This window comes from Wasmannia auropunctata, unplaced genomic scaffold, assembly GCF_000956235.1.
Source record: "Wasmannia auropunctata unplaced genomic scaffold, wasmannia.A_1.0 LD334538.1, whole genome shotgun sequence".
NCBI classification, from domain to species: Eukaryota; Metazoa; Arthropoda; class Insecta; order Hymenoptera; family Formicidae; genus Wasmannia; species Wasmannia auropunctata.
This window is the reverse complement of record NW_012028352.1, coordinates 781,382-809,281: the sequence shown is the minus strand read 5'-3', so window position 1 is coordinate 809,281 and position 27,900 is coordinate 781,382. Positions and strand designations below refer to the sequence as shown.

The 27,900-nt window shown below is 43.5% G+C and overlaps 1 protein-coding gene across 6 annotated transcripts in view; it reads left to right on the top strand.

Moving 5' to 3' along the window:
* LOC105458396 (transcription factor 12) overlaps window positions 1-24,214 on the top strand; it is a 111,963-nt gene extending 87,749 nt beyond the window's left edge. The window contains exons 6-19 of one of the 6 annotated variants that reach the window (XM_011703673.1): window positions 10,620-10,701; window positions 13,249-13,385; window positions 15,920-16,192; window positions 16,523-16,681; window positions 17,433-17,492; window positions 18,063-18,215; window positions 18,340-18,457; window positions 19,834-19,984; window positions 20,323-20,409; window positions 21,681-21,686; window positions 21,857-21,937; window positions 22,476-22,621; window positions 22,708-22,862; window positions 22,950-24,214. In XM_011703673.1, the coding sequence (XP_011701975.1) occupies window positions 10,620-10,701; window positions 13,249-13,385; window positions 15,920-16,192; window positions 16,523-16,681; window positions 17,433-17,492; window positions 18,063-18,215; window positions 18,340-18,457; window positions 19,834-19,984; window positions 20,323-20,409; window positions 21,681-21,686; window positions 21,857-21,937; window positions 22,476-22,621; window positions 22,708-22,862; window positions 22,950-22,994 (1,653 nt within the window). In that variant the 3' untranslated portion in view covers window positions 22,995-24,214. Of the gene's footprint in view, window positions 1-10,619; window positions 10,702-13,248; window positions 13,386-15,919; window positions 16,205-16,522; window positions 16,682-17,432; window positions 17,493-18,062; window positions 18,216-18,339; window positions 18,458-19,833; window positions 19,985-20,319; window positions 20,410-21,680; window positions 21,687-21,850; window positions 21,938-22,475; window positions 22,622-22,707; window positions 22,863-22,949 lie in introns of all 6 variants that reach the window. The other 5 variants (XM_011703672.1, XM_011703671.1, XM_011703670.1 and 2 more) reach the window with 5 other exon arrangements.
* The last annotated feature ends 3,686 nt before the right edge of the window (window positions 24,215-27,900 follow it).

Genomic DNA, 27,900 nt, shown 5'->3' with positions numbered 1-27,900 from the left:
ATCACGGAAATATTGTATATATATATATATCGTGATGCACCTAGTTTTATATATATATATATATATATATATATATATATATATATATCTTTATCTCTATCTATCTCGACCGGAGGAGCACTCCGATGCACGTCGTCGTCGGGACAATTATATTAATTAGATCGTGAGATCGTTAAAGTGCCTGCGATACCTTTGTGCGCATCATAGATACGTTCTCCTTATCTAACGTCGACGGTAAGATTTATGACTGCCGTCGAACTGCGTACAACGTTTGAATAATTATGGCTTGGGAAATCAGAAGAAGCTAAGCGTTTTTAAGACGGGAATTTCAAGATCTTTTTAAAAGAAAATTTCCCTGATATCTTACGAATAAAGGAATTGTCTAATTATATGTCTCAAGCAAAAAGTAATTATGCAATCTAATAGATAACACGAGATTATCTATGAAAAAGTATAAAATATTCAAACGAAATGTGTGTTATTTTTACGTAGATTTTTGCCTTTTTCATTTTTCTTTCTTGTAATTTAGTGGGATTTTTAATTGGCTTTAATATCGTATGGTATAAAAATTATGAAGTTGCAAAAGTTTTAAGAAACGATGATATTTTTCCGATTCGGCGGTCATCCCTTTTACGATAGCAAACATTTCAATAACTTTAGATTTTAAGTCCTATTTCACAGCCTGTTTGCAATACTAATTGAAGCCATTAGCGGTTGAACGAGAATAAAACTCCGAGGAGGGTAAAGCATGAGAGGACAAACGTAAGCGTGAAGTTCGTAGTGAAGTTAAATACCGGATAATTCCGAATGTTGACGCGCGCGTTTGTAGGAAGGTAACGAAGGTTTCGGCCCTGAAGGACGACGCTGGCAGCCTCTTAAGACTGGTTTCCGCAGTTAACGTCGGGCTTTCGCAGATTTCCGTCTCGATAACTGTAATCGTAAAGCGAGCCCCATTACGGTAATCTTGGCCTCGTTCATGCGGATTTGCTTCTCGCCGCCGCCGCCGTCGCGCCGTTTCCGACGAGCTTAAATTCTCGCTGGTGCTTCCCAGATTTTACGGTGTAAGGAATTAACGACGGAGGGACGATCGCGCAAATTTTTTTTTTTTTTTGCCGGCCGAACTTTTGCCTGTAAATTTTTACAGCGTCGTAAATTTTTCGGTTATTTAATAAGCGTACCGCGAAGGGGGAAGACGCGGTTGTCGCTCGGGCAGCCTTGAAGATATCGCCACGTTCGGCCAAACATGGAAAGGCATTCTGTCGCCTAGTTAACATGCCGAAGGAGCAATTGTAATTACGAAACGCGAGTTGTCGCGGTCATGGAAAAGCGTTAACTAATTATCGCATAACTGGGCTGCGCACATACATCAACGCGCTCCCTTTTGCTCTCGGACTTTTTTCTCTTTTCTCTCAAGAGTGACATAAATTGATATTGGCTTGCATTCTCTGCGGCTTTGCGTACAGGACAAAATTAGATTATTAAAGCCATAATTTCCGACATCTACTTCAAATACGAAGTCATATCTGGAATGAGTCCGGGCGCATAATAGAGTTAGCGCGCTTGTGCGCTGAGTATTTAATACATGCATAACAATGTAATAATGGCATAGTTGTACGCGTCCTGTTTCGAGTTTGACATTACTACGTTACTCGCGGTCACATGGAGGAATGCGAAGCCTGATCTCGTTGCGATTTCCAACGTCCAAGCAACATCTCTGTTGAATGGCCGCGCGGATATAGGCGATCGCTCGGTATTCTCTACACGGTAACGCAGGAGAGAGAAGAGAGAGAGAGAGAGGAGAAGGAGGAGGGTTCTTCGTTCCTGTCGACGTATCCTATCGACCGACGGAACTGCGTGCCGCTTGTAATTCTGCGCAACGTCGTCTTTTATGCGAGGACTTAAATCACATTCTCGAGAAGTGACTCGGTTTCTCCCTCCCTCCCTCCCTCTCTCTCTCTCTCTCTTTCCCGTTGGTGGTGCGGCGACACGCTCGCGTTCGATGTATATTCTCTAGCGGGTGATCCGAGAGAAGTGGCGAGAGCAAGCGGAGCTCGTGGTCGTGCGCCGATTCCACGGATTTGATCCTTTTGCGGCGAACTGACTTTACATGGGCTCAAGTCGCATTCTCGTCGAGTGAGTCGATGCAGTGTGTAGCAGCCGAGAAAGAAAAACCCAGCTCGCTCGCCCGCTCTCATTGTTCCTCGCAAACTATTGTTTCTACCATCGGCGGTCGACGAGTTCTTCCAGATCGTCTTTGTTCCCTAAATTTCTAACATAACTGTCGCCTGCTATCGATAGTTCTGATATTAACAATAGTAATAGCTCCATTACCTACGTTAATTTAGCGATATTTTGTTATTGAACGATCGAACCCAAGAAAGACAGATCTTCTTTAAACGTGAAACCTTCAGTCTTTTTACAATATCTTTTTACAATATTTTTTAAATTTTTTAAATCGAGCGTTATTGATAAAACACAATGCTAATATTTGCGCTGAGTAGCAACTAAAATTGCCATTTTCCGGAAAATGCAATAAATTTGTTCGTTTTGCAAATAATAAGTCCTTTTGAAATTAGAGAATCTTCGATCACGACGCGTTGCGCTTGATGATCTCGGGGAAGTTTTGCAGCAGCACGTTATTAATCGTCACAAGTTACACGTGACGAGAAAACGCATCTCGTCAATGCAGACGCAAGATAACGTTCGCTCGTTAAAAAAACTATCACGTAGCGCGTATCAACCGGCTAATTGTTGATTATGCAGTCGTTTGTCTTCGCTCTCACTCGGTGTGTATGCGCGTCGACGATACGCCTAATAAATAATGTAAAACCGCCGCGGATCTCTGGTCTCTTTTCACGTGGTGCTGCCTGGCGGTGGTGGCATCCATACGAAATTACATATGCACACCTGCCCTGTATGTTATAACGTTGTAAACCGACGACGCGGCGGCGGCGACGACGGCGGCGGCGGCGGCGGCGGCGGCGGCGGCGGCGGCGGCGGTCGGCGACGGTGTTGGTAACGCTTGCGGGTCGTACCCGTCCCGTGTAAATGGCCTTAAGCCTCTTACGTCAGGTTTTCGCGGGTGGGTACTACTGATAATTAACAATTAGTGGTCACCAATTAAAACGAGGCCCATCCGGTCGGCACCGGTTATGCGATGATCATCGTCCTGTTCCGACGAGATTTATATCTTTGTATATACAGAGCTCTCGTGCCTCTTGAAACAAAAGAAAATTTGGGTTAAAAAATCCTTTGTAGAAAGTTTCCGCATTAGATACTCTTAATTTTAATGACAATTCTTTTATTCATGTATAGAGTTAATTTTATAATCTTATTTTGAGATAAGAAAGCGATATCTTTTCCTTTTTTCAAGTTAATTCTGATCTGTCTTTTACTTTTCTAGGACCTTTACGAAAAGTAAATAAATTCATTAATAAATTTGTTTTTCTCGTAAATATTTCGTTGCGGCAATTCGCAGTATTGAAGGCAATGGAATTGTTTCTTAATTCATGTATGGTCTTTTGGTCGAAATATCTCGATGACATTTTTCCTGTTTGCACAATTGGTCGGCCTGAGCCGATGACAACGCATATCATTTTCTCTTGGCCGCGATTAATACGAGAAACGACGTGGTATCTAAATGAAGTCGCTTTGTCTCGGGAGATATTCGGGACAGCTCAGCGAAAATTACACGCGACTGCGCGTTTAGTCATCCGACGATTATGGCGTGCCGAAGCGTGGCGCATAAAAATATCCTCCCGCAAAAACCATGAAGTTTGCGGTGCTCCAGTATAACCGCGCAATCAGAAGCCGTCAACTTTTAACGTATTCTGCGAATAAATTGGAGTTTTCACGAATAACATACGTCCCGCAATTTATGAGACACGATTCACCGAATCCGTAAGATGTGAGAGGATATTTTAACATGAAATATGAACAAAATCATAGCCGATAAGGTGAATTTCATTGTGTTTTGATTGTGGCTAAATCGACTTCTTATCGTCTCTCTCTTCGGCTAGATAAATGCGAAATCTTTTTCATGTCGCGGCGTAAGCACAACATCCGATCGGATGACGGATGAAATAACGTCTGCTAAACAAATCTCAAATATTGCCGTGACCGTGCCTCGCCCAAGTTCTCATCTCACTTTGGCCGTTCCCTCGGTGATCGCGATATCTTGATGCTCGCAACGATACGATAAATTGCGATTCTGTGAAATTGGAGCTCTTAATAGCTTCTCGAGAACATCAGATGATTTAATATAGCATCATATAATTATTATTTTTTAACATCTCAAAATTATATTATGTAATTTAATATAATTTGTTCTTCATAGAAATCGTGGCTAAAGTAAAATAATATTAAAATATTAATTTCAAATAAAACGAAGAGTGTAAGCAGCATAAAATACATGTAAAGAAAGCCTTACAAGAGAAAGTCGTGGGTGTTCCTCATATTTAGAATATTAAAATTTAGAATGTTAAGATGTTAACTTATGTTAACTTTTGTTAAGTAATTTTTTATAGAAGTGAATATGAATGTTTCTTTATTGTTAAGCGTGACGTAGCCGACGGTATTGCATAATTCAGCATGTGTTTAAATTCAGTTTCGCCTTCGGAGATTATTCAAGACGTGACGTCTTTGTAACAAGTGCAAGTGTTCGTTCGGAAAGAAGACGTTCCAATTCCTGGCAGCCGTTCGAAATGGCGCAACCGGAAGTCGTTCTGTGTCGTGTACATGCCTATTCCATCTACGGGCATTTCCTTTACGGCCGCCCGCTTCTCCGCGCCATGGGAACCCATCGCGATCTCCCCGTAGCACACGCGGAGGGAGACTATAAGAGGCATAAATTTAAGAAAAGAAGAGACAGTCATTACCATAGCGTGCTAAACAGCTTTTATCGTGCCACGAAGTTCCCACATTTCTCCTCGTCGTCGTCTTATGAGCGCCCCTATGGGTCGCGAATTAAGATTTTGCACGAGCAATGCGCCAACAGCGCAAGAAGTTAGGGTGGCGACGCAACGTCATTAACCGCCGAGCGTAAACGCCGGAACGGAATAGATTCTCGAATAAAGTCTCGAATAATTTCTTAAACTGTAGAATTGAATATACAAGTTTCGAAGAGATACAATTTTACAATTAGTGAAACTGAATAAAAAAATAAGGGAAATATTTTTCTATCTTACTTCTCGTCGCGAATAATTCGTTAAATAACTCTGTTTTTAACGCACATAAAATTTTGTAATGAATGGCTGGCAACTTGTTGTATCGGATAATTGAGCGATACGAGAGGTAAGAAATGGGAGAGCGGAGTGAATATTTAGTATGAGTAAATCTTCTCAGCCGGGGCGGCATTCTATCGATTCGTTCCGCCCGACGAACGTACGCCTCTTATCGCACGACTGGACAAATTTCGCTTCGAGTTGTCTGAATTATTCTCTATTGCCTGATATCGCGTCGGCTGTACTTCTGCGTGACGCCGGCAATTTGTGTGTGTGTATGGGAGGGGGGGGGGGATTACCCGGCCGAGACACGGCGCGACGCGGCAAGCCGGGTCTCTGTACGCTCGCGTGCGTGCACATGCGTGTATGGAAGCCGGCGTGAGGCTGTTGACTGAAATTATCTCGCCGTCATCTACGACACACGGGGCCCATTAACTGCGAGGACCGTTGCATCTATTCCTTTTTTTTTCCTGTTATTTTTATGTAAACGCTCCGCCATTAACCCATTATACCGACAAAGGGGAAAAAGTGCCGTGTAGCGTGGCGAATAAGCGGTCCCGCGGCCGATAAGGCTTATCGATTCGCCAATTACGTGGATTTATTATCGAGGCGTGCGTTCGGGCGTAAAATAATAAATCCGGTTTCTGCGCGCCCGAAAATTAGTAGCAGCGTCGATTATCGATTTCCGACGACATTCTCGTGACATTCTCTGCGAGACGAGAGATCATCTGACGTCTTCATGGAAATTCCCAGGGTCCAGTGGACCTGACAAAGGAAAGGAAAAAAAATTCATTACTTCGTTCGACGGGACACCTGGTTTCGTCTACACACTCCTCGACAGAGGCAAACGTTTCGCCGTAGTAATTAATAAGGGGATAATCGACGATCCATTATCTCGTTGATAGTGACCCTCTGCCTTTTACATCTTTCCCCTATCCTTCTCTTCCTTTCTCTCCCTCTTTCTGTACCGCCTCGTCTTGGCTACCCTTCAGCTCATTTCCGCCCACGTGTACTTAATAACGGTCATAGTGAGTGCGGAGAGTATATAATCGTGGTTGTCAGTTTCAGAATTTTTAACGCATTTGTTAGAATTATCTTATTTTTATTATCGGAATTATTCTTAATTATTACTTTATTATAAATTTCTAGTTTTTTATTTTGCGGCGTGTAAATATAACATTCTCCTCATAGTTACGAACAAATGACAAATCACAGCGGTTAAGTCAGTTTGCAAATCGGCCTTGTAGGGTTAAGCAAGTCAAGCGTGAGGCGAGCTGTGAATCACGACTATGGATGTAAAATTTCCAGAGTATATGCGGGGGATGAACGACGACGACGCGGACGATCGAGAACGTGAGGTGGCCATCACGTGCTCAATTTTCCGAAGGTTTCATAACATCCGTCTCTCAAGGAGGGTGCGCGCGGTGCCGCACCCTTCTGTCCTATTTCAGATCCTCCGAAGGCTAATTTCCCTGACAGAGACATTTTCGTTCGGTTGGTCCAGTCCGCATCCCCGGCCACCGTCGTTCTTCCATCGTCCCACCCTCCCGATAGATCGTAAGACCCACCAGGAGGAGAGAGGGGACGGAAGGGAACTAAATCAATGTAGGACATTTATATTGGCTGGAAATCGCTGACTCTCCACGGACCACCGTGGACATCCGACCGGGACATATTAAGATTTCTGATCCGCCGCGTCGACCGCGGCGACATTTTTATCATTGCGTGTCCTTTCCTTTCCCACACGTCCTGCCGCGAGAAGGAAATAAAACGTGAATTATTGTCCACGCGGTGTCTCTCTCTCTCGCCGTGTGTCCGCGCACGTGGTCCAGCCCCCGGTCTCTACCGGGTTAAAGTGGCCGTTATGGTTTTCGGTGAATAATTTAATGGCCCGTTTAGTGATGTCGGCTCGTGAATATCGAACGACGTCTCGCGCGCGATACGCTTAGCAAACATTTTTGCCCGAATCTCGGCCGAATTTTGCATTGATCCACGGCTAATCGAGAAAATTTGAATAAATTTTTAGTGATTGAAAACAGTAATCCGTATTAATGGAACGTTGAGAGACCGTGTGTCTCTCTCCTCTATCCCCATTAAATAATTTAAATTTTTCATTAAACAGATATACATTATTTCCATCGTGCGTTTCGTTCAGAATTTATTGATTAATTTTCGAACGCTCTTTCATTTGAATTCGTTTATTTTCAATTGTGATCTCGTTTGTTACGACTAGACAAAATGAGAGAAAAAACGATTAAAATTAAGAGGAAAAAAACATGATATACGAGATCGGCCGTCGTCAGTATTCCGCGTCTGACCGCGGGTGTCAAAGCAATTCGTTTAAATTAATAGGACCAGACACCGCGTAGCGTAGCTTATCATCCGATTAGTACCAGTTTCAACCTCCCTTTCCCGGTCAGAGAAATGTTCTTATTTGTAAGGCCGTTATCGACCGGTTCGGGCTGATAAAGCTCGATACTTTTATCGGGTCGCGATTATTCCTCTCTATCTCTCCCAGATACTCCGGTGCCAGCGTTGCAACGCTCTCGAAACGATTTCATTTGTCACGCGTATGTCAGCGATAGCGCGTTCGTTTCTCTCTCTCTCTCTCTCTCTCTCTCTCTTTATCTCTGTCCTATTTTGTATTACATCAACGCAAGGGAGAGACGGAGCGAAATACAAATGTTTTTCGCGATCGGAATGTGTTTGCGTGCGTTACGGATTGACCGCCAACGCGATCGTTAGCGCCTCCTCCGTCCTCGAGTCGATCGGCAGACTCTGCCCGGTTGAATGTGCCACGATGAACGGAAATGCGCTCTTCTCCTCGCGTAGAACGCGCGTTCAACGAGGCCGCTCGCGACAGACCGGCGCGGGCGGCGGGTCGCTTATCGCGCGCGAGTGCTTCCATGCGGCAGCACGGCACGGAGATATCACGAGGAGAAGGATCCCTCCGCGTCGCTTCTTTCACGGAACCGCGCGCGTCCTGCATGCGAGCGCCGCGACGATTGGGTCGCGCGTCGCTCCCACCTCGGAACCGCGCGCTCTCGATCGACGTTGGCGAACGCGCGATTACCGCGGCCGACAGTCGCGCGTAGTCGGCCGCGTCGCTCGGTATTGTTTTACCTCGAGTCGACTTGGGTCGAGTCAAGTCAAGTCTCGTCAAGTCTCGTCTCGTCTCGTCTCGTTCCCATGCCAGTCTGGATTCGCACGTGGTTTCACGACTATCGATCTATCGTGAGGCACTCCGCGCGTAAACGTTAGTCGCGAAGTTCCGACGTCGGCAAAGTTGTACGATTCTTTCATGGCCCGTGGAAGGCGTTAAATTTCGGCCTGGCGCCCCATAGTCCTCGCGTTAGCGGCCGAAGTTTATTCTACCCTCACCCCCTCCCGCGCGAAGCGGAGCGCGCGGCACTTTTCGACGTGTTGGAAAAGCGGGACGAGAGGAGAGAGAGAGATAAAGACAGAAAGACGAAATAGAGCGGGAGGGTGAACGGAGGACCGGCATCGTGCGCGAAAGTTTTCGGCGCGGTGCAAGCGGATAAGGCAGCAGTGCCGTGGAATATTTTAACATATATCACGACGGGAGAGAAAGAGTGAGAGAGGGAGAAAGAGAAGAGAAATTGGGACGAGGGGTTGTTGTAGCGCGCGATTGCTGTCTCCCTCTCGTTCCTCCCTACTTGGCCGGGCTCCTCTTCTTCCGCTTCGTCTTCCTCTCGTTCGCGCGGCAACTCCTCCGCTCGTCGCCGGATCAACGTGCGCCTTTGGCGGTGGTGTGATGTGCCGCCCTGTATGACGTGACCCCCGTGTACGAGAACGGAGTCGGTGTGTATATCGTTGAATCAGCGCGCACACACGTCCCCGCCGCCAGCATGTTTGTCTGCCACACGGACTACGGCAGCTATAAAATGGTAAATTTACCGAAAATGCGGACTACGCGAAGTCCCGCGATTGGGTGTCCGTATATATATATCCCGCGGCACCGGAACGATCGATAGATCCTCCCCGTTTCTGTCGCGTGCACTCTCTGATGTGCATCGTCCTCCCTACATTGTCTTTTTTTTTCCACACCGAAGCCCTCGCGTCTATCTATCGGTTTAAGGAAAGGGACTTGGAAAGGAAAGGAACTGCGGCCAACTGTAAATCTATAACTTAGAGCTGAGAGCACACGAATCGTTCTGTATATAATTCGCGATCATGATCCGTTTTTTGACCCGCGACTTCTCTCTCTCTCTCTCTCTCTCTCTCTCTCTCTCTCTCTCGGCGAGAACTTTTTTCCGATCCATAGTAGTCTCTCGGAGACACGTCCATGGATGAGTAATCAAGTTATATCGGGTATCGCTCGATAGCGTGCTTTATCCTTCATTTAAATGATTGGAGTGCGATATCGGATTAGACAATCGAAGACTTTTTATCGCGCGCGAAACTGCTTCCGCGCTATCGTCGGCGTCCTACGTCACGTTCGACATTGCAGCCTCTTATACATTGACGAGCTCCCGATCTCAGCGAGCTCCCAATAATTAATTTATCATCGCCTTAGCCTCCTGGCCTTCGTCGCGCGTTCTAAAAATTGGAGCGCTGTATATCTGCCGAGCAGAGAAGTCAATGTCGTCGACGCGAGACGACGCGTTGCCAGTGACGATATTCGTCTCAAACGTGAAGCTTCAGTTTGACATTTTTCTTTTTTGTGAAGAACAAAATTGTTCGCTCGCTGCGAACGGCGCGGCGAGACGTCGATTAAATCGGATCATCTGCTCGTCCTTATGAAGATTGACGGCGTTAATTGGATCGAGGAGGACGACCTAATCTTAGATTTTTATTGATGTCCGCGTTGCGCAAGGATAACCGCGTATATATATATGTATATGTGTGCGTGTAGCCGTTTAATGACTCCATCATACCGATTTTCTCTCTCTCTCTCGAAGACATGTGCATGTGTGCGCGCACGTTCCTGTCTCGCGTCTACGTCGCTGAATTAATGACCGTTCTCGCTACGAGCCACGACCGTCGGTGTCGTAATAGTCGACCGGGTCTATCGTAAGATCGATGGAGAGACGCGCTACAATACAATGCACAAAGGTGTCGCAAGAAACGGAGATGCAACACCGCGCCTGCTGCCTTTGCCTGGCCAGCCGGCGGTGGAGTATCCGCGTGTCGTCGCGATTACAGTGCAATTTTTCGCATTACACCAGAAATGCTGAAACGCCGACTTAAAGAAGTTTCGCGCGGCTCGCGAAACAGCGCGACGAGAAAATTATACGCGCGGCGTTTCCGTTTGTCCGATTCCCGCGAGTCGCTCGTTCGGACGAATTATAGGATTTCCCCCGTTTTCTAAGTCTGATATATGCACGTAAATTGATAATAAATTCTTGATTGTGAATATTTGCTTTTTTGTTGCAGTATGGCTCGGATGAATTCGGACAGGAGTCGCCGAGATACACGTCGCCGAAGGGTGCCCTTTACGCGGATTCCTACTACATCGGTAAGCAAGAAATGAGACCAGCATTAATAAAAATAACAAAAATCAAGACACATCCATACTTCAGTTTTAACGAGTAAAGTAGTGGCGATAAGAGAAAAATGGAATTTTATTGAATGAATCATTGCATCCTCGAGATCTCCGGGCAAACAGGCATCACGACCTAGATTAATACGAACGAAAATATATAGAGCGCGTAGTAACAGACTCGTTATCGAATACTAATTTCACGCGAAAATAGTTATGAAATAGATTACTGACTTATATATCTGTTAATAATCGATATCAGCGGACGTGGATGTAATTAAACGAGATAGTGCGAACCTCTCCGGGTTGGATTCGATAGATCGATCGTTATCTGCGAATCAGCAGCCATCGGCATATAGGCGCGCGCTCGTGCGCTCGCGCGCGCGTACGTGTATACGCGCGCGTACATACGTATACGTACGTATATATCATTTGGAAATCGCATAACGATCCGAACGGACGATAAAAGGGATTTTACGAGCGCACTAATATTCAACTGTTTAACGTTCGCTCGTAAAATTTGCCGCTCTGCCTGTCGCGCGTAAAAACAATAACAATCTCGTTATTTGTTCAAGCGGCGCGGCGGGGCGTCGAAGTTCGTCGCTGGATTTCGCGCGGATATATCCGGCGCGCCGTCGAAAAAAAATTCCACGGCGAAACTTCGTCGACGAGATATTGCCAATAAAAGCAATTCTCCGCCGCCTCGCTTCGGCACCGGCCGCACCGGCGAATCGCGCTACTTTGTTGTCGCAACGAACATTTATCGAAGCCCCGGCCGTCTTAGTGTCGCCATTTTAATAATTTTTCGCCGCTCGCGGAAAGTCGCTTCCTCTTTGGCGCGACTCTTTCTTGCGCGATACTCTAACTCCTCGTAATATCGATTCGTTGCTTTTTAATTGATTTACGCGCGCAGGATCGTTCGCGTTTTGTCGGAATTATCGCTGCGTCGCGCGAATTGCTCTGTTAGTCGGCACTACTGCTGATTTTTATAGAGCTGTAATCGCGGTTTACGGTTTGTTTCGTAGATTATAACGGATCTTTGAAAAATTATCGTCATCAGGACAGGTGCGACGTACACCGTCACGCTCTACGCTTTTCGCGGATACGCTCGTCGCAGCTCTCCTCAAGCTCGTGCAGGAAAAAGACATAGGAAATTGTATATCAAACTTAGCATTTTGAGTAAAAATAACGGGGCATTTATTTAATTAAATCTTAAGCTTCGTATAAGAGAATACAAAAAACGGTAAGGTAATCATAAAAGAAAGATTACGTTGGTGAAGCAAATCTGTGGAAGAATTTCGCGTGCTTAAATATGCAAATATTTCGGGATGATCTACACGATGATAGATCTGTGAAATCGGCGAAGTTTTCCACCGCAGAGCTCGTTATTATGGATCAGATGAGAAAAGTAGCAGTTTAAGTACGCTTTCGAAATACGTGTCGGCGCTCGTGGCACCCGGTAGCTGACCGGAATGGCTTATAAATGGCAGGCCACGACGAGGGGGCGAAAAAGTTTTATCAGACATCGAACACCGGTAGTTGGTAGGAACGCCCGAGTAGTTTGGCTTAGTTTCCGTTTTCTCGTCGAGGAGCGCCCGGTACGGGAATTATATCAAGCAAAAGTATCAAGAAATACGTTCCCGAGGCTTATTGCTGTTGTTTTCAACTGAAATAATGGTCCGCGCCGGGTACCGCGCGTCTATTGGCCCTTATACCGGGTGTGTGTGTGTGTATGTATGTGTGTGTGTGTGCGCGCGCGCGGCTCCACCGCAAAACGACGCCCCGGGACCCGAGTGAGTGAGACGTTAGAAAGCGCGAAATTTCGACTTGGCGAAAGTCCAGGGAAGTTGTATCACACCGCGGACTCGTTCTCGAAATAATTACTGCGGAAGGAATGACATCGTCGCTTGATTAGGAAGTTTGGCGCGCGGCGGGCGCGCGTGCAGCTAGGAGCGGCAACGCCGTTGTCGACGTCGTCGACGTCGTGTTAATCGACCGAAATTGTACAAACATTTATGAAGCGAAGTGCAAGGCGGCCCTGACGAGTAGGGAAATTCGATTAAACGCCGCGCGAGGATGCATTTTAATTCGATTTGGACGCCCATTATCCGGGCACGTGCGCGACATTCTCCGCTCGCTGAACGCCACGTGCTCTATTATTTATTATTTCCCGCTCCAATGACGTAGAAAGTAGCCCGAGGTAGTCGACGAGGTTCTATCAGTATTCCACATCGCGATACTTCAATTACGTTCGAGAGAGAACTTTTACGAACGCGACGAGAGCGATGCCGGGGCGTCGAAAGGAAGAACGTTTCAAGGGAGAGTCTCCAATAATGCATCGCAAAATTCTTATTTATATCTCGTAATTTGTATTATAGCGTCTGCATTATCGAGACATTCTCAAATCTCCCTTTCATCGAATGTGGTCGCTCTGAGAATCGATTATTTAGATCTTGGATTCGAATAATAATCGGATGACACATGATTGATCGAAACCCGCACCCTCTCTCTTTCTTGTTACAGATGGTAATACTACAGGAACCGGTCCGGGCGACCCATGGACGGGTAGCGGCGGTGGTGTCCAGCCCCCATACAGTGGATACGCACCCTCTCACCTGGCGCAGCCAGCCTATCCCATGCACCTACCCCACGACCCCATGGTAAGTGATTTTTCCTATCCACCGTCTATTTCTCTCACTCTCTCTCCCTTCCTTTCTCTCGTTTCTCTCCTGGCCATCCCCTTGCCGCGGCCGAACTCGAAGAAACGATCAATCACGCGTGACTCGGGTGCTGGTTCCTACGGAGCCGCCGCCGTCGCGGAAAACGCCGTCTCTGGAACTTTGTAATAGACACAGGGGATATTCCTTCTTCCGTACTCTCTTGTCGTCGAACACGTGAGTTCGACGAGGAAGTCGACAGATTAAAAACCTAAGCGGGCAACCTAATCTCGGGTGCTACGGGAAGATCGATGTGCCTCCCGCGAGCAGCTTTGGTGCCCCCCTTCCCTTTCTCTCTCTCTCTCACCATCCCGAAAGTCGACGCGGGTCCGACGAAACCTTGATTGCGTAATCGACGTGTAAAAATTGAATTGGACGACGAGGAAGATCGATTTTTCGAATCGGAGAACCTCGTGCGCCCGTAATTTCATCGCGAGCTCCGGCATATCGCGATCAGTCGCGGTCGCTGAATTCAGCCTCTGCCGCTGAATTCCGTTAATTCGCGAAATTTTATCCCATTCGACGTTGCTGTACGTCGAAACGGACGGACGGCTGCTTCGAAATGCACTCGTTCTCGGACGAAATTCCGAGAGATGCGGGGATTCTCGACGTTCTCGACGTTCATGATCGAGAGAACGTCCACAAATACGCGAACTTTTCAAGGGATTTATCGTAACGCTTGATGGCTTTCCGCGGAACGTGATAAATTCCGATCGCGCGGTGATCGCCCTTGCTAAATCTCGCCGACGAATCGTCTCTCGGCGAATTCGCGCGAAGCGCCGCGCGCCGCCAGGTCGTCTCGAGGACGAGCCGCGCGTCGCTTCTCGCGGTCGGCCATTACTCTCCGACCAAACGCGGCGTCGGCTCTAATCCTCTCCGTCAACCGTGATCCGACGGGCCAGCTGGTGGTCTCTTCTGGCTGTCTTATTTCGGACCACCCGGTTGATTGTCGCGTGCGCGCGAGGAGAGACGCGCTCTCTCTTCATCGCCTCGCCATGGTTGAGAGACACTGTTGACAGTGCTCCACGTACCCGGAGTAACGTCAAATGACTCACTGGCGTCTATATATAGCCCCGACCCTCCCGCTACTCCCGTGTTTCTAGTCAAGTGCAGCCTTCGTTTGATTTACGCCGTTCATGGTTACCACGAAATCCTCCTCTTCGTGGCACCTCGTACCCGTCTCTCGGCAGCCTCTCTCTCTCTCTCTCTCTCTCGCTTTGAGATAACGAGAGGAGGTTTCTGCTACCGGCGTATGACGTCGCGATCGCGATCCCTCCGATCGGGAATCGCCGACAACCAGTAAACGACTGAGAAATCAATCTCGTCCGACGAATTATTTTCACTTTTATCAAAACATCATACTTTTATATACATATATACAAATAGATCGCTGTAAACTTCCGGCGCTCTCTCTGATCATAAAGTCCGAGTTTTAATGACTACTGTAAGACAAACCATTTTATTGTCGTTCGCGTAGCTACAGTGAGGCCTTTTGGCCTATGTGATATGACAAGAAACGTCGTAAAGAAACGTTGTACGATTTAGGCCGAACACGTCCAAGAAGGATGGAGTCAAGCGTCATGAGGTAAGGATTTCTTTCGGTTACCAAAGATTAAACATTTACGAGCTTCTAGTTTAATGACCCATCTTCCGAGAACGGCGCCGAGTCCGCGCGTCCATCGAAGAAGAGATCCCCGCTGGATGCCTAAGTTTTTCTAGCATATCCGTCGACGCGCCGAAAATCTTCCTCGGTTTCAACCGTGATATTCGTATATTTCTTCATAAGAGCGTCGATTTAAAGGCAACGTTTCACGCGGGGCACGTACCTACACGTCTCCGTATAGGCGTCTCCCCGCGGCTACTCTAATTTGTTGATAAATACACTACGCTCCATAGAGCGTCGGCGGCGATGGTGGCTTAAAATTAGACTTTTACGAGCGGTTTCAGTAGGTGCGAGAGAGCGCTATATCCCACGCTTGGCGTATCCGATATCAAAGCTGGTCGGTAGGCGATCCATTATAACTACATAGAGAGACGCGCTTGAAGGCAATCGTACAAATCGCCGAGCGCCACGCCGCTCCTGGAAATCACTCGGGATTCTTGTAACGGGGACCTTTATCGTTTGTAACTGCACAGGATAAATCAAATCCCACGTTCCGCGCACGCATGCACGCGCTCAGAGAAGACACTCCTTTCCGAAGTCCTGCAGCGGAATTCCTGATTATCCTGAAATTTCTCCTGCGACGAAATCCACGATGATGAAGATTAAGATGTTTCACAAATCGGACGACGCAATCCTGCGAAACCTATAGAAATTCCTCCTACAACAGAGAACCTCCGAGGAGAGAGAGCTAGATTCCAGCATACTGGACGCAAGTTCGATAATTAACGTTGAAGATCGTGTATTCCCACGACTTCGCCCCGAGACGGTTACCACAAGAACCGAGCGTCGAACCATTTGCGCTTGGCGGTTTCAGGCATACTCGGCGATGTCGCCGAACGGTGAATCTGCAGCGCCGATCCTGGGCTCGGCGGTGACCAGTGCGGCTTCCCTGCCGCCAATGTCGACATTCCGGGGTAGTGCCGTGGTCGCGGCGAACAGCGGCACAGGGGCGCCGTCGCCGGCATCGTTGCAATATAGCCATAGTCCTGGTGCACCGACGACCGCGCCTCCCGCGCCCAACACTGCGCCCACGACGAACCAGCAATCCACCACGGACGACACCCTCGGCAAGGCCCTCGCATCCGTCGTAAGCACCCGAGTATGTGTCCGTCGTCAAGTCAAGTTCTTTTTTTTTTTAAAGCATAATGCCATAATAGATTAAAAGAGTATTGAACGGAGACAAAACGTAATGAAATAATGGATATTATCCGTTAGATGAGACGAATAATACTTGAATGATGTAAATTATTTATGTAGCGTCTAGAGTTGTTTTCGCAATTTAATGTAACATTTGTCGCGTCATTTGGATAATACATCTCACTTTACGACGCGACATTGTTGCTTCGCGGATGATTCGGACGATCGTACCTTGTAGTGTTATGTCACGACTGCGTCGTTATCGCGACGTTTTTCACAGATTTACCCCACGGACCAATCAGTATCCAGTTATAGCAGTAATCCATCTACGCCCGTCAGTTCGCCACCACCTTTAACCGGCTCGGCACCAGGTTGGGCACCTGGAGCCGCGCCAGTCTCTCCGCATTTTACGGCGGACCCCAATCGTGGTATTCACATGGTATGTATCTCACATTTGTACGATTAACTAATTAACGACGATCTCTTGGCTCGGCACAAGACGCAGGACTTTTTCAACGTTGTTTAAATTATTTTATCAATTTATAGCCTTTGCAATATATGGAAATTAATCGAAGTATAATCGGTCGGACATCGTTGAAAGATTTTTTTTTTTTTTTTTGGTCGCTTCGAAAACATGCACGGGAAAATTTTTACAAGCGCTGTAACACGATAGCCATGTTATTCCAATGATATTTCGCTAAATTTCGTACGTTACACGTCGACGATATTGTCAATTATCACGCGCGTAATTTTTATCTTTTTTTGAGGAGGGAAATGGGGGGGGAGGATTGTTACGAGCAATAGAAAAGCGATATACAAGCGGAAGTAAGGAAAGAATGTCATTTGTTCTTGTTTGTGTCAAAGATTTATTTTTCATTACGAAAGATTTACAATCGACTGTTCGCACATAATCACGCAGCACTAAAGTCGCACAAAGTGCATGAGATCGCGTTTGCACCGAGAAATCACCGTTTGTGTGCTTCCCTTACGAGCGGCTATTTTATTTATATCCTCCCCCGCCACCGCCCCCCACTTGCGTTGAGAAATTATTAAGTTTATCGTCCCTCCCGTTCATTTGACGACGCACTTTTTTTATTTATTCCGCCCTGTTTGTTGTGAACGTTGTGTTGACTTGGTTGTTTCTCTCTTTTTTTTTTGGTTTTGTTGTTGCGTTGGTGTTGTGTGTGAAGCCGGCGCCTGAACAGCAGAGGCTAGACGATGCCATCGGCTTCCTTCGCGACCACGCCGAGGTGAGGACCGCCGAATTTCAGTTTTTTTTTTCACCACCCTTCTCGTTCACTCTCCCTTCTTTTCCATACTCTTTTTTTTACGCATGTTCACGCCACGAGACAAATGCCAAGACATGTCCATTGCACTTTTTGCTGATTACGCTTTCGATTAATTATGATTATATATTGTGATGAGGTCTTCATTGTGCACAATGTATAATCGTAGCTTGTATTTTTTCTTCTATTAACAAAAACGCGTTTCGATAATTAGATAATCGGCATTAAACTGTATTTAATTGATCTAATCGAATTTTTTTATATAATCTTATAATATTCTATACTCTTCTTCCGAGACTCTACCTCTTCGGTTAGCAAAACTATCTTTCTATCGTGGAATATTCAGAAGCGAAATAAAAAGAATTTAATGTTAACTTTGATTTCCTCCCTTGGAAACTTTTCTGAAATAAACCATAAGTATCCAAGGAAAGTAAAACCGTCTCCCTGTAGCATCCCTCGTAATAATACGTAATGAGAGGCAACAGACAATTTCGAACTACCGGCGCGTAATCGAGTCGCATCTTCGGTATTCTGTTGGTACAGGGGGCACGGATGGAGGAGCGGTTAGACGATGCCATAAACGTACTGAGGAATCACGCCGAAAGTCAAGTGGCTCTTCATCTTGGCCCGGTCGGTCCACACGGCGGGTTATACTCGCATACCTCACCACCGCAGCTGGAACATTTGGTAAGGAACTTGGCCAAAAATACCGGGGGCAGTTACAATCACGGAAGGATTGCCGCCCTATACCCGTCCCCGTTTTAATTATTTCGCGAGATACGCTTATAGTATTACTATCTCTCACTTCCAGGCGAGTCCACATCCTGCGGTAACGGTGACGCAACCTCAGGGTTCCTATCCCGGTCTTACGCCTACGCCCGACACAGATGGTTCGATCAAGATCGAAAGGTTACCTGTGACGAATGCCAGTAAGTTGACCCCGAAGTGGCGTATCGGAGTGAATCGCGATATAATTTGCAGCACAGGAGAAACCGGCTCGCGATTAACCGGCGGCGATAATCGCCATAATCTTGATGATCTCGATCTATTTCTATTCTCGCGTTAAAAACATCCGGTGATTTTTTTTTTCCGTAAGAACAAGAATCGTGATTACGCATTACGTTTCGATCACCCGCCGTTCTTGCCTATTCTCGCATGATCGCATCATCGAGCAGTCACTTTTCCCATGAATTCCCGCGAAGGAGAGGGAAAAAGGGACGGGGCACCCAGGTGTTCCACACACAACGGACTCGCGGCCGAATAAGGAAATATTAGATAAATCACGCGAAGTCTTTGCTGTCCGGCGGTCGTGCCTGCATTATTCCCGCGAGTGTACGTTCGGTTATCTCGCTCTTCGTTTCTCTTCCGCCTCGTTGTGTTCCGTCCCTTTCGGCCTCCCGCACTCTTTAGAGTCATTATGCCGACGGAGAACATTTGGTATCCTTTTACTATACGGATTAGGAGATCCTGCGTTACGTTAGCTGGCCGTAGGAATGCAGAACATTCCTGCGGGTTTGGAAACTGTTTACGCGCTTTGTACGCGTAGGAATAGATGGAAATTCGCGAAAATCTCATCTGCAATAACTTTCGTGAAAAATAGCGCATTGAAAAGTAAACGAATCCTTTAAGGAAGTACGCGGATTTCAATTGCGCGGATACTTGCTGCGTTTCGGTTGCAGTGCGTCATCGAGCGCGATGCAAAAGTGATCGCACTTTCGCACACAGCACCGCGCGTCTGATTTATCCGCGTCGTGCGATTGTCCCGCGAGGGAAGGACTTTTAAAGAGATACACTCGCGGCTCATACGGTGAGCTAATACTCTCCGCGAATCATCAAGCGAAAGAGAGAGAAAACGTTTAAGGCGATCGGGGCTGAATCAGGGTTGAGCGAAATCCCGTAAAGCGCGCTTCCTGCTCCTAATTGGACGCTTTTCACGGTTTCGTGACTAAGCCTCCTTGCTTAAAGCTCCAGGATAATCGAAGATCGTGATCGCCGTCTGCGGCGAAGGTCGGCCGCGTTTATTCTTTCTCCGTTTCCGGGTAAAGTCCGTGCCGTTTTTCCGCGGTTGCATCAGATAATCTGGCGGCAGTGCTCGAATGAGGCTGCTGTCATAGTTCGCCTTTTAAATCTCCTGAGATACGTTTCGTCAATTATCCACGGAATTACGAAGGAAAGAGAAACATTCTTCCCTTCGGACTGGACATAAAAAGAGTTTTAGCTGGTTTCTTCTGTGTCTTGCGAATTATATATATGTAACAATGCGATTGTCGTAAAAATGTTACGCGGCAGTATTAATAATGAGCAGAATACATCCCCCTAGAAAAGAGGAAAGATCCGCCCGATAGTAGCGGCGGCGAGACGAAGCCATCGAGCAGCGAACTCGCGGCCGGTGTGATCGGGGCTGCCACAGTCAACTCGACGTCGCAAGGAAAGGGAACGAAGCGATCGCGCAGATAGTAAGTATTTGAAAAGATTTTTCGAGATAAAAATTTCTAAATAAATCCCTCGATAGATTTAGACGTGTCGAGTAACAATGGCAAAAAACAAAATAAAAATAAAAGTAAATAAGAGAAGTTACGATCGACACACGCGGTTATCAACGTCCGTTCGTTTCGCTCCGAGTCTCATGGACGTCGAAAAGAAACTTAGATCACTCGCTGCACTTAACTTGAGAGTTTTTTTTGTGAAAAAATAATCGAACATATTAATAATAATTAATTGGAGATGCGCTTGCATCCGATTCCCTCGAAAATTCATTCCCGAACTAACTTGCTGTGTCTTTGAACAACCGTTGTTCGAGCGCCGATGAAGACTGCGACGATCCTGGCACCAAAGCGGTGCGCGAGAAAGAACGTCGCCAGGCCAACAACGTGCGTGAAAGGTTAGTGAACACACGCAGTACGCACTTCGTTGCATCTTGATACAAACAATTTCCTTTCCGCTCCCGCAATCCCTAAAATATTATAATACACGTCGCCTGCGATGCGGATGATACGCGTACGTATATCCGCGTCGCCGAGCGTAACTCACTGGAAAAAGGAAGAAAAACTCCGCTGTACATTTTCCCGGGGAAAGTTCCTGGCCACCTAGTCGTATGCATGCCTAAAAACGAGGTGACTATTTGTGTGACGAGCAATAAACCGTGAGACGATTAATTCACGAATGATCAGGGGCGGGGGGGGGGACGCACGGCATGTTTACGATTTTGTTACAACATATGAGTACAAGATTGTCCCGCAATCCTTTTACATCCGTTGCACTGTATAAGGCCCGTATTCAGGCGTGAAAATTAAAATGTTTCTGGTTAAGAGGACAGAAATGAGATGAGACATGATGGAATGTTAACAGCTCTCTCGTGCGTACCTGCAAATCAGTCTCATTTTAATTCAGCTGCGATTCGGTCCCTAGGCATGCCACTTCGTTTAGAAACATTCCGCACTTATTCTGCATCACTGAACGTTGCATCAAATTGCTCAGTTGTATAGACTTTTCTCTTTTTTTTACCCCTCCACAAGCGCTTTTTTTTTTACTACCTTTGTACAAATGAAAGAACATGTCGTATTTTTTGTGAACTGATAATGATTTTGTGAACTTGATCTCACTGTGTTTTGGTCATACACGTATCGTATAAATTTTTATGAGGCATTGTCATATATATATATATATATAGTTAAAATAAAAGTCGATTGATATATCGCTCTTTCTACAGTATACATAATTAAATATCTATTTCGATGTTATTATATTTTTAATTCTTTCTGTACTGTTTTTATTCTCTTATTATTTTGTGATTATTTTTAATTCCTTCCAAAATTATGTCGCTCCGAAAGGAAAAAGTGAAAAGACGATTGTATAGATGTCATCTGCATTCTCTAATTTTCTAGGTAACAGCATCAAAATAGAAGATCTACATATTTCGAAACCGAAAGATCATTTGTCCCTTGACGTGATTATTTGCCAACGATTGTTTATTCTCTGTGCAAAGAATACGGGCCTTTAAAATTCGTAACCTACTTATTATCCACGATTTCAAAATTACGAAACCACCTGCGTGTGTTCATTATCGTATCGTTTGTCTATATTGCAATAAGAAAACGTATGTGTATTATACGCAAAATCCGCTCGAACAACAATTAGGTGATTAGACTCCAGCAGCAAGTCAAAGGCAATCTTCTTGCAATTTGCGACTGTGTCGCGCGCGCGCGTGTGTCGCTTACGTTAGTAATTCGATTGCCGTTAGGTAATTTAAGCGATATATAGGCTAGAGTAAGTTGTGACGTAAGCCAGGTGATTAATCGCGTATTGTTATTGCGCAACTGTTGTTCGAGCGCTGAGGACGAGGATGATGATCCCGACATGAAGGCACAAAGGGAGAAAGAGAGGCGGCAGGCAAATAACGCTAGGGAAAGGTAAGACCGATGATATACGCAGCAGGACATAAAGGAACTAGATTTTATTTGATCCACAGTGATATGACAATTCAGGTTAATAGTAACGGCGGCCCGTATTCTATGTATATGTGACATAACAATGTAACATGACCACTAAAAGTATTTTCTCGATAACGATGAAAATAAATGACATGTTTCTTCATATATTATATACATTATTTCACGAAATTGGCATGTTCTGGTATATATATCTATGCATGAAAAATTTACTGCTATCACATGCTTTTACGCAATTGCATTTGTATATTAATAAAGAATCGCAAAATATACATGATATTGTACGATTACATTTCTCATAATTTGTTTGGCTGTATTAATTTTTTCTGCTGTAAACGTACACAAGAAAAAGATTGCTTAATGCGATGAGTGTGTAAGTAGATATTGAAAGATATAACATTATTACGAAATTATCACACGTTCAACTAAGCTTATTTCTCTCTTTAACAATGAAATTTAAAGAAAATACATTATGCTTAAATTTCATTTTTCGTCATAGGATACGTATTAGGGACATCAATGAGGCTCTGAAGGAACTTGGTAGAATGTGTATGACACACCTGAAGACGGACAAACCTCAAACGAAACTCGGTATTCTCAACATGGCTGTTGAAGTCATAATGACACTCGAGCAACAAGTCAGAGGTGCGTATATCTGCTTTTCGATCAGTCGTATCATATCATTCTGTATAAATATTCGTGTGTTTAATCCATTCTTTCTTTTCTTTCAGAGCGGAATCTTAATCCGAAGGCTGCGTGTTTAAAAAGAAGAGAAGAGGAGAAAGCCGAGGATGGTCCGAAGTTACCAGGCCATCTTGCAGCGCACATAGCACATCCGCATTCTCATCCGCACGCGCACTCCCAACCGCCCTTCCCCGCATTACCCGTAAGATTCTGTCAAATTTAAAGTTCGCACAAGCTTTGGGATTACTTTGGGATGTGATAAATAAAATTATACGTATGTCTGTTTTAGGGTCCACAACCTTCCCTTCAGCACAATCCACCACAGCCGCAGTAGCAGCGGCTCAGTGGCGGTATCATTCTGTGTTAAGGGGTAGATACATCTTAAAATTAATAAAAAGAAAACAAGTTTATGGACATGACTTACTACATACCCATGTAGGATTTTTCTCTGCTCTTATAAGTTGTGGGAATGTGCAAAAAAAATTGTGGATATTATGTGGTGCGTAAAAGTTAGTAGAAGAAAGAATAGGAAATAAGAGTGATACGATCTTAATCGTATTTTTTAAAAATATCTTGTTCATATTATTTTATATATGTATAAATACATATATATAAATTGATTCATTTGTATAATTTTTTTTATATCTGAATTGTATTTTGGTCTAGAGAAATCTTTATCCATATCTATTAATTTAAGAACATATGTTTTAATGCTGCAGCAAAAAGCAGGAATACCCATAATTTTTTTCGCAATTCTACGAATATGCAATGTAATAAGGCAAGAAGTTCCGTACGCGCTCACCCAAGCATAGGGCAAGTAGTTTTAAGAGGCATCTACCCCCTCAAGGCGGCTTCAAATTATTTTTATAAATAGCGGAAAGAAAAAAACAAAGGAATATGGTTCCTCTTTCGAAATATATAATGTGTAGTACGATCGAGATTTTATTAACGATCGAACTTCGCTGCTGACTCATGTTAAATTGCCCACTTCTGTGTATACACTACCGACACGTTTACGTTGTAACGCGCAATAGCTAGGAAGAAGAACTCGAGTTGGCGAGAAAAATAACAGAGTCATTGACTAGAGATGAAAATAAAGGCAGCATATTTCCGAATCGATTAGATATATACTTAAATATACATTTTTCGATCATATAATATATAAATTTACAGAATCGGCAAACCTCGATGATTAAGAACTTCTCGTTCTTAAAACTTATCCGATTTTAACAGAATTTAACTCTTTGCCGATATTATGGATTATGTCGCCTTTATGTTGATCATTAGACGCTGGCAATATTGTATATAGAAACTATTATTTACAAGCGTTCAGAATGTGAATTGTGAAGATGCTAGCGGTTCGTTCACGCTCGCGAGAACACCATTTGTAACTCGCGGTATGATAAGAAAATCGCATTTCGATGCTTGCAGCTTCTTTTCTGACACATGCAACTTTGATTAGGAAAACATAGAGAATGAGAATTTTAAATATGTCATTTTTTACGAAATTTGCTTTCCTAAAAAAAGCAAGATAAAAGAAAGATAAAATATACTTGATACGTAGTATATATATCATTTATACAAATGTATAAAAAGAAGCTGCAAGGAACGCATAAATAATAATGAAAATTTCTTATGACACCGCGTCGTTTGAAATACTCTCGTTTTTAACATCAATATTTACTATCTCAGAGAAAATAAGAAACCGTGGCCGTGAAGATACCCTACTTAAAGTTCATCAGCATGTATTTATTTTACTATTCTTCAAGTTTTTTTTTTTTTTACGGCTATAGAATTTGATTATGTATGCCATTTAAGTGCCATTTTTATAGAAAACCCCCTTGGTTTTAATGTCGAAGTGGATATTATTAATACATTCAGTTATAGTTTTATATTAAGCATAATTTATATGCAAATCACATCTCATTTTTATTACATGCCATTTTAATTATTTCGGATTTTGTATAAAATATTTTTATAGTAATCGTAGGAAAATAGCGTGAACGATCCGTGCCCAAAACCGAAAGCGTACATACATTGTAAGAAAATAACACTATAAGAGATAACATTTGCATTACTTTCAACAAATGATTTTGTTAATTTTATTACACTGATCGTTCGAATTATACGATCAATCTTTAATTTAAGAATAATGAAGGATTCATAATTTAAGACATTTTAGGACATTCTTGAATTATTATATTAATAATTTTTATGTATTACGTCTCTTTTATTGTCCATGTCTTAACACGGATACAAATTGCGACTCCAAAATGGAATTGTCAAGCAAATATTATATTGCGGCATTGAGAAAAGCATTGGGCAGTAAAAGTGAAGCGAAAAGGAAGAATTAGAGATCTCTTTTCACAATTATTGACTCTGATTGCATGCTTTACGTTTTCACAACAATTTGCCACGAGACATGCGTATACATTATCAGCAAGAATTGAAAAGCATTTATATGTGCCAAGACGTGCGCATTGCGAAAAAAATACTACAACGCTTAATGCGAAACATACCCTTGTTACGACAATGTTTACGGACGCACTTCACAAATGCGTTATGCAGTGCTTTTCTTTTACGATGCCGCGTTTCGCGGGAGAAAATACGATCTTTCGATGGCATCGACTGGTTTTGGTACGTCGTCGAATCATTCTGGACATTTCGAATATTCATGGAGCTCCTCTTCCTGCGCTACCTTTGCCACCGATCGTTCGAGCAAACTTTCTGTACTTATACATGCGTGGTGAAGTGGAATATAGATCGAGCGAATGAAATAGATAAAGCTTCATAAGGCGTGATATAAGATCGTTATGAATGCGATGAAACTCGCACAAGAGAAGAGCCAAACCAATCAATCCGTCATAATCATGATTAATTATTATTAATTATTATTATTATTGATTAATTACCGTTAATAAGATCTTTCGTGAGAAAAGAACGTGACATTTTTGTTTTTGGACAAAAATATAGCTCAAACGTATCTGTACCCAGTTGCCATGTATTTTAATTTATTTAGATTCTTAAATAAATTTTATTGAAAAAAAAGAAACCAACGCAAATGCATCGAGTGTGCCCGTGTTTATTTCGCCTCTTTTCTGTTCTACTTTCTTTTTCCTTTCATCTATCGAGAACATCTTCTCTTATATATCTACAGCTATATTTTTCTTCAAAGGCATAACAGTTATTTCGTAGAAATTACGGAGGATATGAATGTTATATATTCTTGCTCAGACCCTGTGACAGGCTTTTCCTTTACCGACTTTTAGGATCTAAACTCATATCAAAATATGTCAAACATATCATATGTATATTTATTGTAGGAATCCGCAACATATTTTCTCTCTTTCGCTCAATTTTTAACTTGACTAAAAAAATTCGAATATTTTTATATTAAAATTTTTTGCGATAATGTTTTTCTCTGAATTACATCATTTTATCGCTATACATAATTACATGTAACATTTATTATATTTAAATAATTATTAAGCCATTTTAAGTGACAAGATGTGAATTAGAAATTTTTTTTAACACTTTATTAAAGTAATTTTCTCTTTTATTTTTGTAATTTGCTACAAAATTTGAATTATTTGGACTGAATATCTGCTTATCTCAGTTGCATGATATATGATATGTGAGAAAAATGTTTCAAAGATACTGCGCTGAACACGTACGCATGCATGATATAAATGTAAAATAAACATCTTTCTATGATTGCGAATCAGAATGCGATCATACAGTACTAAGTACTGTTAATACTCTGTAATATTTGATACAATACTAACATATTATAAATATTTTATTTTCCAAATTAATGACACAAAACAGGGGAAGAATTGAAAAGATTATCCCAACGCTGATTTTTATAAACTGTAAACTTACATATTTTCTAGATCGTAGACCTACCATAAAATCACTTTCGTTCTCGATCAGGATCTGTAGATTATAGGCAATCTGATCGGCAAGAGAACTCGCACAACCTCGCTCCGCATTTAATTAATAATCATTAATCATGCTCCGTTGCTTCGGCGACGCTTTATAAAATTATATTTAACAAAGAGAAAAAGGAGAGCGAAAGAGAAAGAGAGAGAGAGAGAGAGAGAGAGCGAAAAAGAGGAAGAGAGAACGTAACTATAAATGTACATTGCGTTAAATTGCAAAAAGAGCCGCTCACAGACACTAATAAGATACACGATCACACATCTGTATTCGCGAAGGTAATCATGTAAAATAATAACGACAATAAATAGCTCGTAAGCCAGTCTAAGCTAGACACGTGTCGATAGTCGTAGATAGTCAAAATGAAGCTGAAGAGCGAAGAGGTCTACATACTGGGGGGTTGAAGTCGAAACTATCGGCCGTAATGGCCCCTTCACACAGACCTTTGTACATGAAACGAAGTAATTATGCTCTTAATGATGTTATTTTCAAATACGCGCATATCGAGGACACGGTTGAGGGGAGGGGGGGACACCGCATTTTCGTTTGATACGAGTTGGTTAGAAGGACCGATTTCAATTTATGATTACTGTTAAGCGTAAATATCGATGAGAACGTAAGGGACTATTTGTTGCGGTCTAATTGTGTGTAAGGGTTCAGTTTCATTGATACAACTGCGAATCGATAATTATCATATCATATAAGGGTGTAACTATATTAGATATATAATATTGTATAATATGTAATAAAAAAAAGGATTAATGCGTAAGTGGGTTGTAGGCAGTTTGTGTGAATGGGCCTCGAGGATGTTGAAACCGATCTCTTCGACCCTACATGCGATTAAGAAGAATGATGCGAATATTAATATTAATGAAGTAAACGAGATGAATATAAATATCTAAACTGAATAAACGGAAGGGTGCAAGAGAGAGAGAGAGAGAGAGAAAGAATATGAGAGAGTGAACAAGTGTATCGATTGAGAAAGAAAAAAATATGTAATTATATCATTAGTAATATTACTATCACTAATATAATAAATGTGCCATTTTTTCCATAATCACAGTGTCGCCTGGGCGTGGGATCCTGAAGCGATCCGTCAAATGTTTCTTTCTTTTTTTGTAATATAATTTTAATGCACGCGCCGTATTTGCCATTATTTGCCTTTTTTTTCTTTCTCACTCGTTATTTTATTTGTATATTATACTCTCAGTATTTTAGATAATATTTACATTTTACATTTTACGTTTTTTTCTTTGCTCCTATAATACGCATACTGATTTTAAGTTTCAATTGTATTTTAT